The sequence below is a fragment of the Temnothorax longispinosus genome, chromosome 12 (assembly GCF_030848805.1).
Source record: "Temnothorax longispinosus isolate EJ_2023e chromosome 12, Tlon_JGU_v1, whole genome shotgun sequence".
Taxonomy (NCBI): Eukaryota; Metazoa; Arthropoda; class Insecta; order Hymenoptera; family Formicidae; genus Temnothorax; species Temnothorax longispinosus.
The window spans coordinates 10034946-10051211 of NC_092369.1; the positions used below are offsets into that span (position 1 = coordinate 10034946).

The 16266-nt window shown below is 38.0% G+C and overlaps 2 protein-coding genes across 2 annotated transcripts; one reads left to right on the plus strand and one right to left on the minus strand.

The window, feature by feature from the left end:
- The first annotated feature begins 55 nt into the window (after positions 1 to 55).
- On the plus strand, positions 56 to 5185 carry LOC139822870 (uncharacterized). The gene is made up of 5 exons (XM_071795028.1): positions 56 to 406; positions 497 to 868; positions 1110 to 1238; positions 1313 to 2277; positions 2469 to 5185. Exons 2-5 carry the CDS (start codon positions 523 to 525, stop codon positions 4176 to 4178), a joined length of 3150 nt encoding a protein of 1049 aa, XP_071651129.1. The 5' UTR covers positions 56 to 406; positions 497 to 522; the 3' UTR covers positions 4179 to 5185.
- Positions 5186 to 5713: 528 nt separating this feature from the next.
- LOC139822729 (antitrypsin-like) lies at positions 5714 to 14860 on the minus strand. The gene is made up of 9 exons (XM_071794682.1): positions 14747 to 14860; positions 14686 to 14696; positions 13830 to 13953; positions 13347 to 13529; positions 12830 to 13040; positions 12310 to 12524; positions 11976 to 12170; positions 11758 to 11896; positions 5714 to 6197 (listed from the first exon to the last, which is right to left on the minus strand). Exons 1-9 carry the CDS (start codon positions 14858 to 14860, stop codon positions 6010 to 6012), a joined length of 1380 nt encoding a protein of 459 aa, XP_071650783.1. The 3' UTR covers positions 5714 to 6009.
- Positions 14861 to 16266: the final 1406 nt, after the last annotated feature.

Sequence of the window (16266 nt, forward strand, 5' to 3'; positions counted from 1 at the left end):
TTAATAATTTATAAATACGTTTCTAAGATTGCGCCAGATGACTTTTACAATTAGCGGGTTCAACCTCGCTTGACCGGCTCGATTCCGGGCGCCGTCGCGCCCGCGACTCCACGCGGGTATCCGCCCCTGCGGCGCTGCATCTCCTCCCACCACACGCAGCCCCCGCGCGTACTGGTCACGGTCCCTTTAAAATTTGAATCACTGTCGGTTACCGAGAGACTCCGTCCTCCGTCCTCCGTCGCGACGATACTCCGCGCGAGCGGCGCAAGTGCGCATCCGTCTGGGTCTGGTTGGGCAATCGCGCCCAATTGAGGGCGAATCCGGGATCGCGAGTATCGCGATTACGAGCTACGACGATCGGCGGGCGACCTGTTGATCTCTCCACGAGGATCGTCGTGCGCGTGAGGTGAGTCCTTGGGATAACGCAACACCGCCGATAACGGTGGGAAGGGAGACTGGAGGTCTTCTCGTGACTCTGACTGTGATCTCGTTGCAGCGCGGACGAACATCCGGCCGCGAGCGATGTCGGAGACGAGCGGGGACAACGCCAAGTACAAGTGGACGCCCGAGAGCACCGCGCTGCTGGTCTCGGTGTGGTCCGACCGGCAGGTGCAGAAGCAGCTCGAGTACGCTCCCCGGCCGCAGGTGATCTGGGAGAGCGTGGGCCGCTACATGAAGAAGAAGGGCTACAACGTCACCGGTAAGCAATGCCGGTCGCGCATGAAGCAGGTCCTGGTGTGCTATCGCGAGGCCAAGCGGGTGGGCACCCGTGCCGGCGTGGAACAGTACTACGAGATCATCGACCGGGTGCTGAAGAGCAAGCGTCTGGATCATCACGCCAACGTCAATGTCGGCGTGGACACCGTTGGTGAGTACGGAGACTGCTGGTCGTAGGGCAACTCAATCCGAAGCTTTAAAATATTAAAAATATCTAAGGCTACGGTCAACGTGATGCTACGAAGCATTCCTCTTCTCTTTTCTTTCAATGAAGAAAGAAGGAGAAGAAGAACGATCCAAAGCATTTGTAGCGTCACGTTGACCGTAGCCTAAAAGACATCGTATAATGTGCAAAGAGAGTATTGTTGATATTATATCTTGACTGTTATCAGATGCAACTGTGAAGTCACCGCCAAAGGACGTAAAGACCAACAAGAATCTGCAGATGAGGCTGAAAGTTCAGGAACCCATGCAGTCTCTTTTACGAACGGAGGCCCTATCTCCCACGTGGACGATGGGATGTAAGGCATTTTATTTCCCTACCGAGAATCTTGTCTGTCCAATGCCAGGTCTCATGATTTTTTCTTCTTCGCAGACGAGAATGAATATCCGGATTCACCTGAATCGAACGAGACCATAATAGCCAAGCCGTACAACAGAGTTTTTTCCCCTACGAGAGACATTGCCATAAACACTGGCGAGCGTTTTACCCAGATTGGCAATCGAGCGGTACAGATAAATCCGATCGAGAAACCGATGCGGGAAGAATATCGGCAGAATTTACTGGCCTCTATGCCGTACGCAGATATTCCTTATCAGAACGCGGTGCAGAACGTACAGAATCAGATCATTCAGGAGAATATGCAGCAATACCAGAATAGCCAGCAACAAAATTATACCGGGTGGAATCAGTTGCCGCAGCAGAGCGTGCCGGCGAACAATCGGCTTGGCTTTCAGCAGAACGTGCGCAATTTTAACCAGCAATACTTAACCAGCAATAACGGAACGATGCAGAATCCTAACGTGGAGAATATCGTGCGTCAGCAAAATCAGCTGCACCGAGGTGCGCAGTACGCGGACAATCAAGCGATGCCGCAGGAGCCGCGTAGGGTCACTTACGCGCAAAACCTGGCGACTATGTATAGGCAGTATCAAGACGCGCCTCGTTTAGCTTGCATGACGAACGTCATGCCGAATGCCGGATCGCTGTCGCCGGACGTATCGCCGGACGTATCGCAGAATTTAAACGACGCTTTTTGCCTGTCGAAGAGCGACGACAAGACGCATAATTTAAACGAGACGTACAACCGACCCGTTAATGCGGACATGCTGGCAGACGCGACTGTCGTGACGAACAACGCGACCTGTAACGACGAGACTCTGCTGCTGGAATTTTTGTTGGACTCGCCCACTCCATCGGAGAACGGAGAACGCAAATCGCGGGACAGCGCCGTGAATACGGATGAAGTGCCGAGCGCACCGTTCAGGAAGAAGAAGGCACAGAAATTGGAGCAGCTTGTGCTCAGTGCGATTAATTCTCAGAATGAAGTCGTTAATAAGGTAAAATATTGTATGCTTAGAATATTCTTTTTTATCTTCATAATACTTCATTATACTTGTAATGTGATTTTTTTTATATTACATTGATATATTTTCTCTGCTTTTTTTCTCATCCTCTCTATCTTTTTTTTATTGCTTATGTAATATATACGTTTCATATTTGTTTATTATTTTACGTTACTATTTTTCAGATCTTGACTGCACAGAATGACATGGTAACGCGATTCCTCGACGTGGACAGAGATCGACAGAACAGGCTCGAGAACAGATTGGATCATTTACTGAACGTCGTTCATTCAACAGTGCTCAACAAGAACGAATCGCCACCACCACCACCGATGCCGGAAACTGCGATCACTTCTTTACTTCCGCCACCGAAGCCCGGAATGATCCCGCCGAAATTAGATCTAGTTCCGCCGAAGCCTTGTCGCGTTCCTTGCACGATCCCGAATTCGAACGTGCAGTTAGTCAATCAGAATCCTATTCAGACTAGACCCGGCGTCGTGTCACCGATCACCGTCAGTCCAGGAGGTAGGAAACTCGGCACGATATGGTCGAAATTGGGCCCGGTGTCCACGTCGCCGTTCGTAAAGGCTCAGCAACGGCTTGGTCTTCAGCCTGCCTTCAACAATGACATACGCACGAAATCGTCGGCGGAAAGACGCATTGCTATGGAGGTGGGCATACTGCGTATGGACATGCGAGGTTTGATGTACGAGACAGCGAAGCTGTTGGAGGTAGAACGCGAACTCGAGGAGAGGATAGAAAACGCTCGGCTGGAACTGAACATGGGTCAGACATTGACGGCGCGCAGGAAGCTGTTCACGCAGCGAGAACCCACTCCTATCATGATACTAACCGCGGCTTTCTTGGACACCGAGTGTCGCGTCTACGATCAAGATCCGCCTTATCACGGCACCTGGAATTCGCGGAAGGAGATACTCAAATACGTGCGGCGAGATAATCTCCTGGCCGGACAGGGTGAGAGCTACGAACGTATGCGCCAGTTGAACTCGGCAATACGATACAATTACCCTGGTTGTGAGCCGTGCGACTCATCGACCCCGGCGAAATTGCCGCTCAACGTCGCCGAGAACGCCAATAACGAGACCGAGGCGCCGAAGCAGACCATTCAGCAACTCGCGCGACTCGTGATGAACAGCGCGAGATGGCGACATTCCGCTCCGCCGCAGCAGAATTTAGCTCGTTCTACAGTTCAACCGGTAAATCCAAACGCCCAGGACGTTGAGTACAACGTGACTTACACCGCCCCGAAGGCGAACGCGCCTCTGCCTCCGGGTGAACCGCAAAGATTCGTTAAGGGTTACGATGTGGCGCAACAGAAACAAGGCAGCAATAACGAGGCAGCTTCTAACGGTAGACCGTTGGAAAATGATTTGCGTGGTCAATCCAAGTTCCCGATGGGCTTCACCACTACTATGTTAAATGCCAATGATCAAAAATACGCGACTCTACCGAGACAAACGAACGACGGAGGATCTAGAGCTTTGGGATTCGTCGAGAATCCGTTGACCGATCGCAAGAACAATGTTCGCTTTATGGACGAGGCATTGGCCGAGCTACAGCGAATGTGTATCGAGCGTCAGAATACCGAGATGTCTGAAGCACTATTGCCTTTTGTGGTGAGTAACGGCAATAGTGCGATAAGCGCGCAGAATCGCAACCTGATAGAGCGTTATGTGAACGATCTGCTAGCGAAGAAGTCGACCAGGGACAAGGACACGGACTCGGATAACGATGACGAGTATCTCGACACTACCACCAGTATGCCTTGCGTGGTGCGCAGAGGCTCATTGACATCGAACGGCACGGCGTCGACGGAAACTGCTCATTCGGTAAAACTCGGCAAAGCGGCAGCTAATCATTGTAGAATAAGTTAAGCGCAGGGAAAAAGACAGAAAGACATAAACATATTTTTTATATATTTTTTACTTGCGCGATCAGTCTTCCCGATAATTGCTCAATTGTGTGCGCCAGGTTCCTCATCACTTGTTACTTCATGACACGTATTGTTTTTCGATCAACGTTATATTTTGGTAATCGTAAAACAAGTATAATCGTTTTATGTTACGTAGTTTATCGCAAAGATCAAAAGCTTGAATTAGCGTCACGATTTAAATGTTTAACCCTGTTTAATCCTTAAATACTAGCGAGTAGAAAGTTATAGATAAATATTAGGAAAATTATGAGTAAATACTACTGTCGTCATTTCTAAGCAGACTTAAAATCCTTAGGAATCAAATATTTCGATAATACACTCAGGCAAATCAATATTTTTCAGTTTCCTTTATAAGGAGGAGAAAAATTACTTGTTGAATCTAATTGATTCAACGCGAGTACTTAAGGATTAATGTAGATCTTATTAATAGTTTTTTTCTACATTATACTAATTTAGTATATAAATAATGATACAATTTAGTGATTACGTTATTACCGTATAGATTTTTGAGGAATAACACATTCCGTAGAAATATGTTACGCATACTAATGAGTTGAATAGAGCATACAGTGCAATGGTATCTGTTGAGACTTCTTATATCGATTGTTTTCATTGTTTAGATCTTATTATACAATGTTTATCACTCTTGTGTTATATAGTTTATGCGCTATGCATATATTATGCATAATTATGAGCAAATTCATCGATCGAGCAATTCTACAAGTATCGCGCAAGATTCAAGAAAGGGAACTTATTACTTATATCTTTAGGTGGATAGAATTCTTATGGGAGCAATCTCGTATTTTTATACCATGACCTGAATTTATATGTACGATTTCATTATTTTGCGACATATACACGTTCATCGCCTTTGTGCCAAACTAGCGATGTGCAAATTGAATTTCATTTATAAACAAGTGCCTTATCATCAATAAAGAATATCATCTACATTTACCATCTTATATTTCTTATACACGTCATATAAGAATTATCATGAAATTGTCATCAAAGAAAAGAAAACAGTAAAAAAATCGTATATCTAGCACACGAAAGAATTCTTCTTGACAGAAAAATTATAATCTTAAATTTCTTTTAAGTTTTAAAGATAAAAATTTGTGCAATAATATATATATTTTTCATTAAGTAAATTTTATTTTTATTAAAATATCAATCACAGATGCGCGCTATTTAGCTTTAATATCATACAGTTACTATTACACTATTAACCCTTAAATCCTTTATATATGTATATATTAAATTAAAATTTATATAAATTAATCCTTTAAAAATATCCTTTGATGTATGTGCCTATTTTTATCTGATTACATCCGATAGGAACAGACCAACCTACAGAGACCTACCACCACCTCCGCCGATTCCGATCGAAGGTCCTCTTTTATTTACAATACGTTTTTTTTTTTACATTTTTATCATTTATTTTATTTCTCTTACAATTTACATTACAAAATTAAAAAATACAGTAAAATTTTCTTACATTTTACTCTACATACAATATGCAACATTATAAAAGTTACATTATAAAATTGAAAGTATATAATATACAATAAAATTATATACAATATATTTCTTTTTGATATGTAATTACATATCACCATTCGGTATGCGCGTACATATACACTGCTTTCAACGGTCGCGCCTAGTACAGTGTGCCTGCAATGCTAATGGAACAAGAATTAACAATGTTCAATTAATACAACATCGACAGTTAAAAAAATTTTTAGGTTGACAGTATTTTTCGTACAATACATTTACTACATTTCTGGCACGCTTATACGACCTTCGAACAAAGATATAAACGTTCCTTCGAGGCGAACATAATAACCGTGTCTCTGACTCTTGACAAACGTTCCTTCGTAGTGGCGAATATAATAATAAAACGGTCGATTTACGTCAAATACATTCCAAATTGTTACCATGGGACCCCCACCCATCTGTATTGCTGTGAACAGAATATTTAAAACATCTTTATAAAGGATATGTTCCACTTGACGCTCGCAAAGCTCTTAGAATTATTTTATGCCTGTCGTTTGTCAAATGTTAAACAAGAACGAATAATGTATACGAGTGTTGTGAGCACCAAATGATACGCATCCAAATGCTTTTGTTTATTTAAAACTTTGTATGCACATCACGAACGTATGCTCTGTCGAAGTATATCAACTTTTTATTTAAATGATTATACTGCCAAATAATTCTCGTAATTATTTAATTACATAAAAGATAGTTCGAAACATAAATACACAGATATATATGGTATTAAACCAATAATGCGGTAAAGTCGATAAAAGAAAGAGAAGCAAATACATATGCAGATGCAGATGTTCTGATTCGGCAATTTTGCACAATCACATGCATGATTCTCTGACAAAGATACAAACAATATGCTCTCATTATGGCCATTATAGTAATAAAATGGTTGATTTATATCGAATCTAATTTTTAAGCTGCCATGCATGTATATATTTCATAATTATGAACAGAATTAAGAGATTGCTCGCGCGTTATATATATTCGTTTGATTATTTAAAACTTCTTCAGTTCGTCACGAATATATGCTTTATTAAATCTGCCGTTTCAAGCGAAATATCTAATTTTCTGATCGATTATTCTATCAAATAATCATTCTAATGCCTACTGTACCTATAATTGCATCATCATTATGGAAAGAATAAATTGAGATACAAGCATGCATCATAAACATGCATGTATATTCGCTGATATACATATCACTTCATAAACAAACGTAAAGCATTATATGTATTACGATGACACAAATATTGTAATATCTGTGATTTTCTGAAAAACTTGAGACTTTAGAATTACGTTATTATAATTTCTAGCGCTAAAAACATTCCGCTAAAGCAAGAACTGTAACGAAAATAAACAGCTGAGCAATATCGTAAATTTTTCATTAATCTATTTATAGGTAAAGGTAAAGAATTATTAATATATCAATATGTAGTTGAAAAACAGGAAAATAGTTGCAATATTAAGGTAGAGGTAGCGATAAAGAAAGAAGAGAGAATTATGTTTTGTAGTTATATGGAATATTAATATTAGTTGTTGCGCGTTGTTGTATGAAAGTAGGTGTATAGGTGAATAATGTCCGTTTCTTGGCCTACTGCTGAAGCGGACTAGGTTCAAATATTTGAGTTTAGGTTGTGAGATTAACGTGCAAATAATGGGTTTAGTCGTTTAGGGTTTAAAGGATGGTTTTTCTAAAAGAAATTTAGAAAGTACGAAATAATGAATTAACAGTTGCACGCGTTAAGTTAAAAAAGTTGGTATGTGAGTTGGTTGGTTTATCCATGGTTGGTTGGGGTATCCGTTTCTCGGCCTTTTTGTAGCTGAAATTAAATAAATCTATCATTAATCTACTTATAATTTTGGATCAATGATATGTTTCACGGAATAATACTTACGCTTTTTCCGGTGCTTTCACGTAACCCTCGAATAAAGATACGAATGATACCCCTTCGTTATAACGAATATAGTAATAGAATGGTCGGTCTACGTCGAACACTAAGGGCACTTCGACTACTATCAGACTGTCAATTTCCACATCTGTGAACAGAGTATTAAAAAATTGCTTGTTATGTATTAGTTTGATTATTCGAGACTTCCTAACTCTGTGTCATAAATATATGTATGCTTTATTAAATGTGCCGTTTCGAACGAGATGTCTTAATTTCTCATTGATTGATCAAATAATAATCTTAATGCCCATTGTATAGTTATGCAAAGAGCACTTAAACATGCATGTGTATTCGCCGTTTGTTACTTGACAAATAAACGTAAATTACATTATATGTATTACGATTGCACGAATATCGTAATCTGATTTTTTTAAAATTCGTATTATTTCTGAATAAAAGACATCTTGAGACTTAAAAATCACGTTGTTATAATTTCTTATAGTGCTAAAACATTTTGCTAGTACAGGAACTGTAACGAAAATAACAGCTGATCGATATAATAGATTTTTCGTTAATCTATACTTGTGATTTTGAATCGATAATGTGCTTGGTGGAGTAATATTTATGCTTTCGCATGGCCTTGGAATAAAGATATGAATGATGTCTCCCTATTATAACGAATATGATAATAGAAAGGTCGGTCTACGTCAAACACTAAGGGTTCCGTGAAATCTGTCCACTCCATGTGGACTGAGATTCCGACTACTGTGAACAGAATATAAGAGATTGCTCGCTATATATCTACTTGAGCATTCAAGTCTTCTTTCACGTTACGAATGTATATTTTGTCAACGCTACTTCGAATTTACACGCAATTTCTTGTTAATTATTTGGTAGAGTAATTAACAAAAATTGTTATAATTATTCTACCCCAAATAATTCTTTCAGCTATCTATATAGAGGTGGTATAAAAAGTACAGACATATTAATCGCCATCAATAAACAATGCATTTTATTTGAAAATAGGAATAAGATATACAAACTCATACAAACATATGTCAACACTTTGACATTTTCAAATCAATCGTTATAATGAGATCGAAGTATTGAAAATGTTCAGCTAAAACAATAAACGCAACAAGCTTGCCAACTGGAATACCTTATAATTTGAGTTTGCTAATAACATTACAAATTATACAATACAAATAATTAAGTATTACAAATAAACATAAATGTCGAAATGTTTTAAAGATTTTAAAATAATATTTTTATAAAAATAAAAATAAAAATAAAATTAATTTTCATATTTTTATAATTAGATCAAACAAGAACTAAAAGAACAAGAATTAACAGTAAACACAAATCAACAGTAAAATTTTTAGGTTGACAGTATATTTTGTACAGTACATCTACTTCATTTCTGGCACGCTTACACGACCTTCGAACAAAGATACAAACGGTCCTTTGCTGTGACGAATATAATAACCGTGTCTCTTTTCAAACGTTCCTTCGTTGTGACGAATATAATAATAAAACGGTCGATTTACGTCAAATACATACCGAATTGTTACCATGGAACCCCCACCAATCGTTAATACTGTGAACAGAATATTTAAAACATCTTTATAAAGAATATGTTCCACTTGACGCTCGCAACGCTCTTGGAATTATTTCATGCCTGCACTTTGTCAAATGCTAAACAAGGACAAATAATGCTCTCGAGTGTTGTGAGCACCAAACTGGAACGCAACTAAATACTCTTGTTTATTTAAAACTTTTATGCACATGATGCATTGATGCACATCACGAACATATGCCCTGCGAAATATATTAACTTTTATTCGAATGATGATACTGCCAAATAATTCTCGTAATTATCTAAACTCGATAAAAGAAAGAGAAGCAAATAAATACATATGCAGATGCAGATGAAAATATTCTGATTTAGCAATTTTATACGGAGTACAATCATATTTCTGGTACTAATCATATTCTGGTTTAGATTAAAAATTGTTTGCGTGACATATTGTTGCACGTTCACGCGATCACACAACCTTCGAACAAAGATACGAACAATCTTTCGTCATAACGTTCGTTATATTGAATATAATAATAAAACGGTCGGTTTATTTCGAATGGACCTATACTTGTAAGTAGCACGACTTGAACTCCTATGCGAACAAAACACCAATAATCAGACATCGTATGACGAAGTACTTGATGACATCGTTTCTTTTTCGTCAACGCAATCCTTGCACGAATGTATGCTTTGCATGCCTCGCTACGAATCTGAGATTCGGTCCTCATTAAGAAAATATCTTTCACCTTTGACATTCTTTTTCGCATTTTACTACCAATTGTTGCTACCGATACCACTTGCGCTGAATTCATTCAAACTTTTATGTTCGTAAAAATCCTATAATTTAATTATTGGCCCCCGAATCAAATAATATCATCGTAGAAATAAAAACTGCAAGATAATCTTGCAAAATGCGGAAAAATTACGGCGAGTAATAATTGCAAGTGATAAATATTGTATGAAAAAAGAGAGAAAGAAAAAGGGATAAGCAGATTAATATAGACAAATCTTACAGATCGTTTAGCTGCTACTGTATTTTTTAATGATGTTCACATGCGATACATCTCGTTAACTTCTTAATCTCGAATCATGTACGTCGCCTCGGAATAGTTCGAAATCGTTTGACCATCGCACTACGAACGAAAAAGGCCTGTTCGCTTCAAAGTTCTCGAAATCAGGTAGAAATCTTCGACTGCTGATGCCTACCAGAGAAATGTCAATTTCCACCATATAGTCTTTTACGGTAAGATTTAAAGAAGCGACCGAGAACAGCATCGAAATGCTTTTAGAAATGGATTCGTAACAGCTTAGATTTAAAAAATCGCGCAAATTTCTTTTTTAGAGATGAACCGCAGAGATGCAATTTAAGTTCAATTTAAGAAATCTTTAATATGTTTAAAGATTTCTAAATTTTGAATGATATGTTAAAAAATTTCATGTGCTAAAATATGCTGAAAAATTCCAATCGTTTCTTCGAAATGAGGCTGGGGACTGGGTGATATGAACGCAAGCTATGCGATCACCATTATGCTTTCATTGCATGAAAGATTAAAATCAAATATTGAGCTGTCATCAAATGTCAATAGTCGCGACACTGAAACGCTCTACTTATTATAAAATTTTAATTACAAGATTTTTCGATTGTAATATCGAAGTTCAAACAACATATATAAATATCAATACGTATTATTGCAAATTGTCGTTGTCTGACGGAGGTAATAACATAATAGGTGCAACGTGAGTAACAGGTACACAACCAAATAAACTGCAGTGCGGTGTGTGATAAAGCGTGTATTAACAATGCAACAGTATGTTCGCAAAAGATATAAAGAAAGACAAAAAAAAAACAGAAAAGATAAAAAGATATAAAAGGTATATTGTGCAGAGCAGCAAATCTGTTCGATGTAAGAAGCACGTGAGCAACATTTAACTATCACACTCAGCTTACGGCAAATTACGGTAGCGTACAAATTCACATACATCCGTGCCGCGGAAACTCCGAGAGCGAGAAATTTGGAACTTTGCAACCCAATTAATATAATAACGTTAAAATAACGTTACATGCACAGGCGTAATCAAATCGTCTCCAAAATAATTTCTCAGAGTTTCTCAGAAGCGAAAAAGATATCCCAAATAAAATTAGGTGAAATATCATCTTGCTCTTGATATGAAATTAATTATGAAATTGATATAAAATTAAATTATTGCTTATCGTACTTATTATTACTTTTCTCTCTTGTACTACCTCGATTATGAATTACGTCATTGACTATTACTTGTTATAATTTTCTTCCAAAGACATAAATAATAAATTTTATACAAATTTAAAGTAACAAAAGATAAAATAAATAATAAAAAGCGAAATAGAAATATAGAGTATCCAAAGGAAATTATTTGACTTGCACATTGTATTTGAAATTTATTCATATATTTGGAACTCCAAGATAATATTTCATCTGTCTTTGGTTACAAACAATGCAACGAACGAAGCAAGGTGTACTTACCAGTGACGGCGGCCGCCTCGCTACCCTCCTCATTAACTTCGATGAAGGCTTTTTGGACGATTTTGTCGATCTTCAACCGTCTATAGTCCAAAATGCCACCAAATTCATAGCTGAAGTTGAACGGTTTGTCGAGACCCATCTATAACAAGTAGGATACGAGTAAGATACAATGTCGCATTTATTTTGCTTGAAATTATCGACGAAACATTGCGGCGTACCTTCTGAGACAACGTATCTCCAAGATTCAATTTGGACTCGGTCTTGAACTTGGGCAGGAACACTCGGACCTCGCGTTTGTACGTTTGGGCGAGGCGGGTGCTACATTCCGCGCTAACTTCCTCGAGTTTGTCGGTCAGCGCAGCTAGACCGTCAATTTTATTGGGTAGGATGATCACCATGCTGACCTTTTTATTCTGCGACAATAAAAATTAAATCCATAAAGAGAAATGATTCGTAAAGGCCCGAAATACACACTTGTGATGAAAAGCGGCAAAATAGGTATCTCAAACGTTTGATTAGATTTTTTTTCGAAAATTTGAGAAAGCAACATACCGCGTACGGCAGCTCGATGCATTTAGCGTCGTGTTCCGGCAATTCGGCGTACTTGTAGTTGCCTTTTCTGTACATAGTAGGAACTCCTTTTACGGTGTTGGCGTCAATGTAAAATGGACGGTCCGTGGTAGCCTTAGGATCAAACTCGTGGGCCCATTTGCCCTTAAAGTACACCGCGTTTGCGAGTATCAGTATAGTAAAACAATCCACGTCGGCTACAATAAATAATAAAAGTTAGCATGAACATTATTTTTAATTCGGTTCAGTAAATCAGTAAATTTTTATATAACTATAATATGAATATATAAATATATATATATATATATATATATATATATATATATATATATACAAATATATTATCCACAGAAAGCGAAAATATCTAGGCGTTTTATTACTTTGTTCTACGTATTTAATTGTTTTACGTTATCTGTGCAATTTATTTGTGCAAAATAAAAAATCACATATAGAATTGCATAGTGAACGAAATATGTATGAATATACGTAGATCGTTCTTTACCGGGACTAATAATGCTGTCGATGCGATTGTTGGTTTTCTCCTTGCACCAGGTATTAACGGTGTTCGCGGCTTCGTCGCCTTTAGCGAAGTCTACCGACTGAATGTCGGAACGATAGTATGTCTCGAGATCCTGTTTATACTCAGGTTTCACTGGCAAACTTTTGCCGATAAATATCTTGTTAGCGAGCTTCAAAGTGACATTCTCAACATTCTGAAAGGACAACATTTCATCTTCGATTAGTACTATCCTACGAGTGTCATAAAATATACCACAAAATATAATTAAACCTAATAATTATATACGGAATATTTGTATTCTCTCCATAAATATATATTCTATCATATTTTATAAATAATATATACTTTATAATTCTCTGTAAATTTGATAGTCCAAAAAGTAATATTTACATTCTATAAATATTATTCTACATTTTATCAAGTTTTGAAGATTTACATTCTGCAAATGGCTTATTGTGCAAATATTACGTTTCACAATATATTGCAGTTTGATAATTACATTCAATTTATCGATGAGATTCTGGTAACCTTCCAGAGTCTGTGATTTCGTATCTGGAAGCTTGAGAACATCTTTAAACTGTGCCTCGGTATCTCCGACAGCGCCGTTAGCAGCCATGCTCAGAACGATGTTGGCGCTCAGGGGAGAGCATATCAAATTGCCTGGTGCTTCTTTTGCAACATTCTGAAAAAAGGACATAAGCTTCATTCATTACGAATATCAGTATATCAGAAAATAATGAAATTGATTTGAGAATTAGGTGTTTCTTTTTTATTATTTTATTGCCGGCGTCAAGTCACTGATATGGTACTATGTATAATAGTACCTATGTTAAGATTAGTCGTATAGATTTTGCTAAAGCTGTTTTCTCATAATTGTTGATATATAATATGATATTACATTAATAAATAATACGAGAGTATACAATTGTATACAATATCAGTCTAATAGAACTTCAAGAATATTTAAATTCAATTAACATACCTTGACAAAGTTGGTAGAGAACAAATGAGCACCCTGAGAAACAGCCTGAATGGCCAAATTATTTCCAGTTGGTATGACCATGGTTGATGCAAACAGGCAAAAAATGCGAAGAAAGTTCTTTGTACTGTAATAACAAAAAGATTCAATATTATACATATTCATCGCAAAATTCAGTATAGCCATCAATAATAGTCAAGACGCATAATAAAAAAACAAAAGTTACAAAGCTATTTCTACTGGATTAATAATTCTAATATTAACAATGACATAAAGTTTTAAATACTTTTACGTTTATACGATCATCCTTAAAATAAAATAAACAAATATCTCTTTACTAATCCGATATTTTAATACGATAATAGTACCGTGTTGTTAAAATATAACAACGTGGAAAGAATCATTTCTTTGAGCGTTATAGGATTACTGATGAAAATTGATGTACACGTGCGCTCGAAGGTCGCATATAAATCAAAATGGAGGTGTAGGACATGTCGTCCAACGAACACGTGGTAAACACGGTCGTTAAAAATCTTCTACATTCACATATTTACAAATTGTGTACTTGCACAATATTTAAGCCTTTCAAAAAGCGATATAAAAATTAAAAAGATCCGAAGGCCAGTAACAGTGTTATACGTCTTTATACAATTAAGTAACGAAACGATGTTTTATGATCAACGGTTTATCGATCGACAGATAAATTTACTCGAGAGTATGAAAATAAACATAAAAATCGGATCTTTAAAGAATTGTACTTAGGTATTGTAAGAATGTCCAAATAAATCGAAGAGATAACTCTTGGGTATACATATATTTAACGAACTTTCGTATAATATGTCTTTCAGAACGAACGTACCTGGCGACTGGCTACTGGCGATTCTGGCGAAGCTCTGACTCGACTCGACTCGAATCAACACCCAACAAGACTGAAATTGCACGTGCTTCACGCACGTGCTTGCACCTTGCACGGACCTGCACGACGACCGTCGAAGTTGAAGCGCGCCTCGCGCCCCAAGATCCCTAGTTACCATCGGAGCAGCCGAACGTGATTGGCCGGATTCGAGGGCTCGACTCGCGAGCCAATCGCGTCTCACTCGACTGTCCGTCGGTGGCGCGGTGGCGCGGCGGCGCGCTGGCGCGTGCGCGTGCAAATAATACGTTACTCGTTCAACATCGGTACGAGACGCAGCGAGACATTTGTCGCTCGTGTAATTCCTTTCTCGTGAACGAAAAGAAATCCGGTTACGGAGTGTTGCAAAGTGAACGTACGCCGAATAGAATTGTTTCTTCTTGTGTCGACCAAAACGAGTGGGATGTTGTCACTGAACGAGATAACCTAAACGCCGACCGCCGCCGTGCTGGACGACGACACGCCGTACGTATCACCCTCCCGGCTGTGATTTGGCGGGTCTCCTACGGTGCTCCGTGATCGGTGAATTAATTTTACATGAAAGATACATAATAATGTTTCGAAGCGCGATACATCCGAATCTAAATAGAATCGGTGTCCCGCGTGTCGCAACGAGACGATAACCTCGAAATTCGCGTACGTGTCTCTTGCCCTCGTTTTGATTTCTACTTCGATTAAGTGAATCGGGTGGGAAAGACGAGCTTCAATGAATAGGTTGAACCTCTTGTTAAACTCATTAAATTAATAATTAATTGAGTGATTGGAGAGAACGATCGCGTTTGGCGTTCTCGCTTTGCTTATCGAGATCGCGAACGAGGGAACGATTTTTTTTTTAATGTGTGAACATCGAGAGTGCGAATACAATTTCGTTTTTCGTTAAAAAAACAGGCACGCAATTCGCTCGTTCACGTAATTTGTTGTAAATATTTCAAATTTATTTGCACGCGTGCTTCTTTATTCCTCATAACCTCTATTTTTAATTATATTTGTATTAATTAAATGTATAGTGTATAGTTTGCTATGAAATATAATGTAACTTTATTAAATAACTTCTAAAAAATTAACGCTAAATTGTATCGTTTGTAAAAACTTCCTCGCGATCGTTCTCGCAGCTCGGTGATCGTACATACTTACCATAAAAAACGATGAATCGCCGCGGCCGTAAGAACTTGAAAATTATAAAACATTCTCTGTTGCTTGTTCCCCAAATATTATTCGTTTTGCTTACAAAACTTTACCATAAACGAGCCTGTTGCTTCGTATTTCGTGCTCTTATCTTGCAGATTTAAGTATTAGCAAGAAAAAGAACTTGTCAATTCGATCGCGGCTTTTTAAAATGGAATTATTGCCGCGAAATTTTTTTTCTGATCTAATACACTCGACAGTACGTTACAAACTCATAGCTGATAGAATTTAACATTAACTAATAGACACTACAAAGCGCGTGCCATTTAATCTCGACTATTATATATTTTTAACAACATATATCTAATTTAATCTTTACATTTATTTGACATCAAGATAACT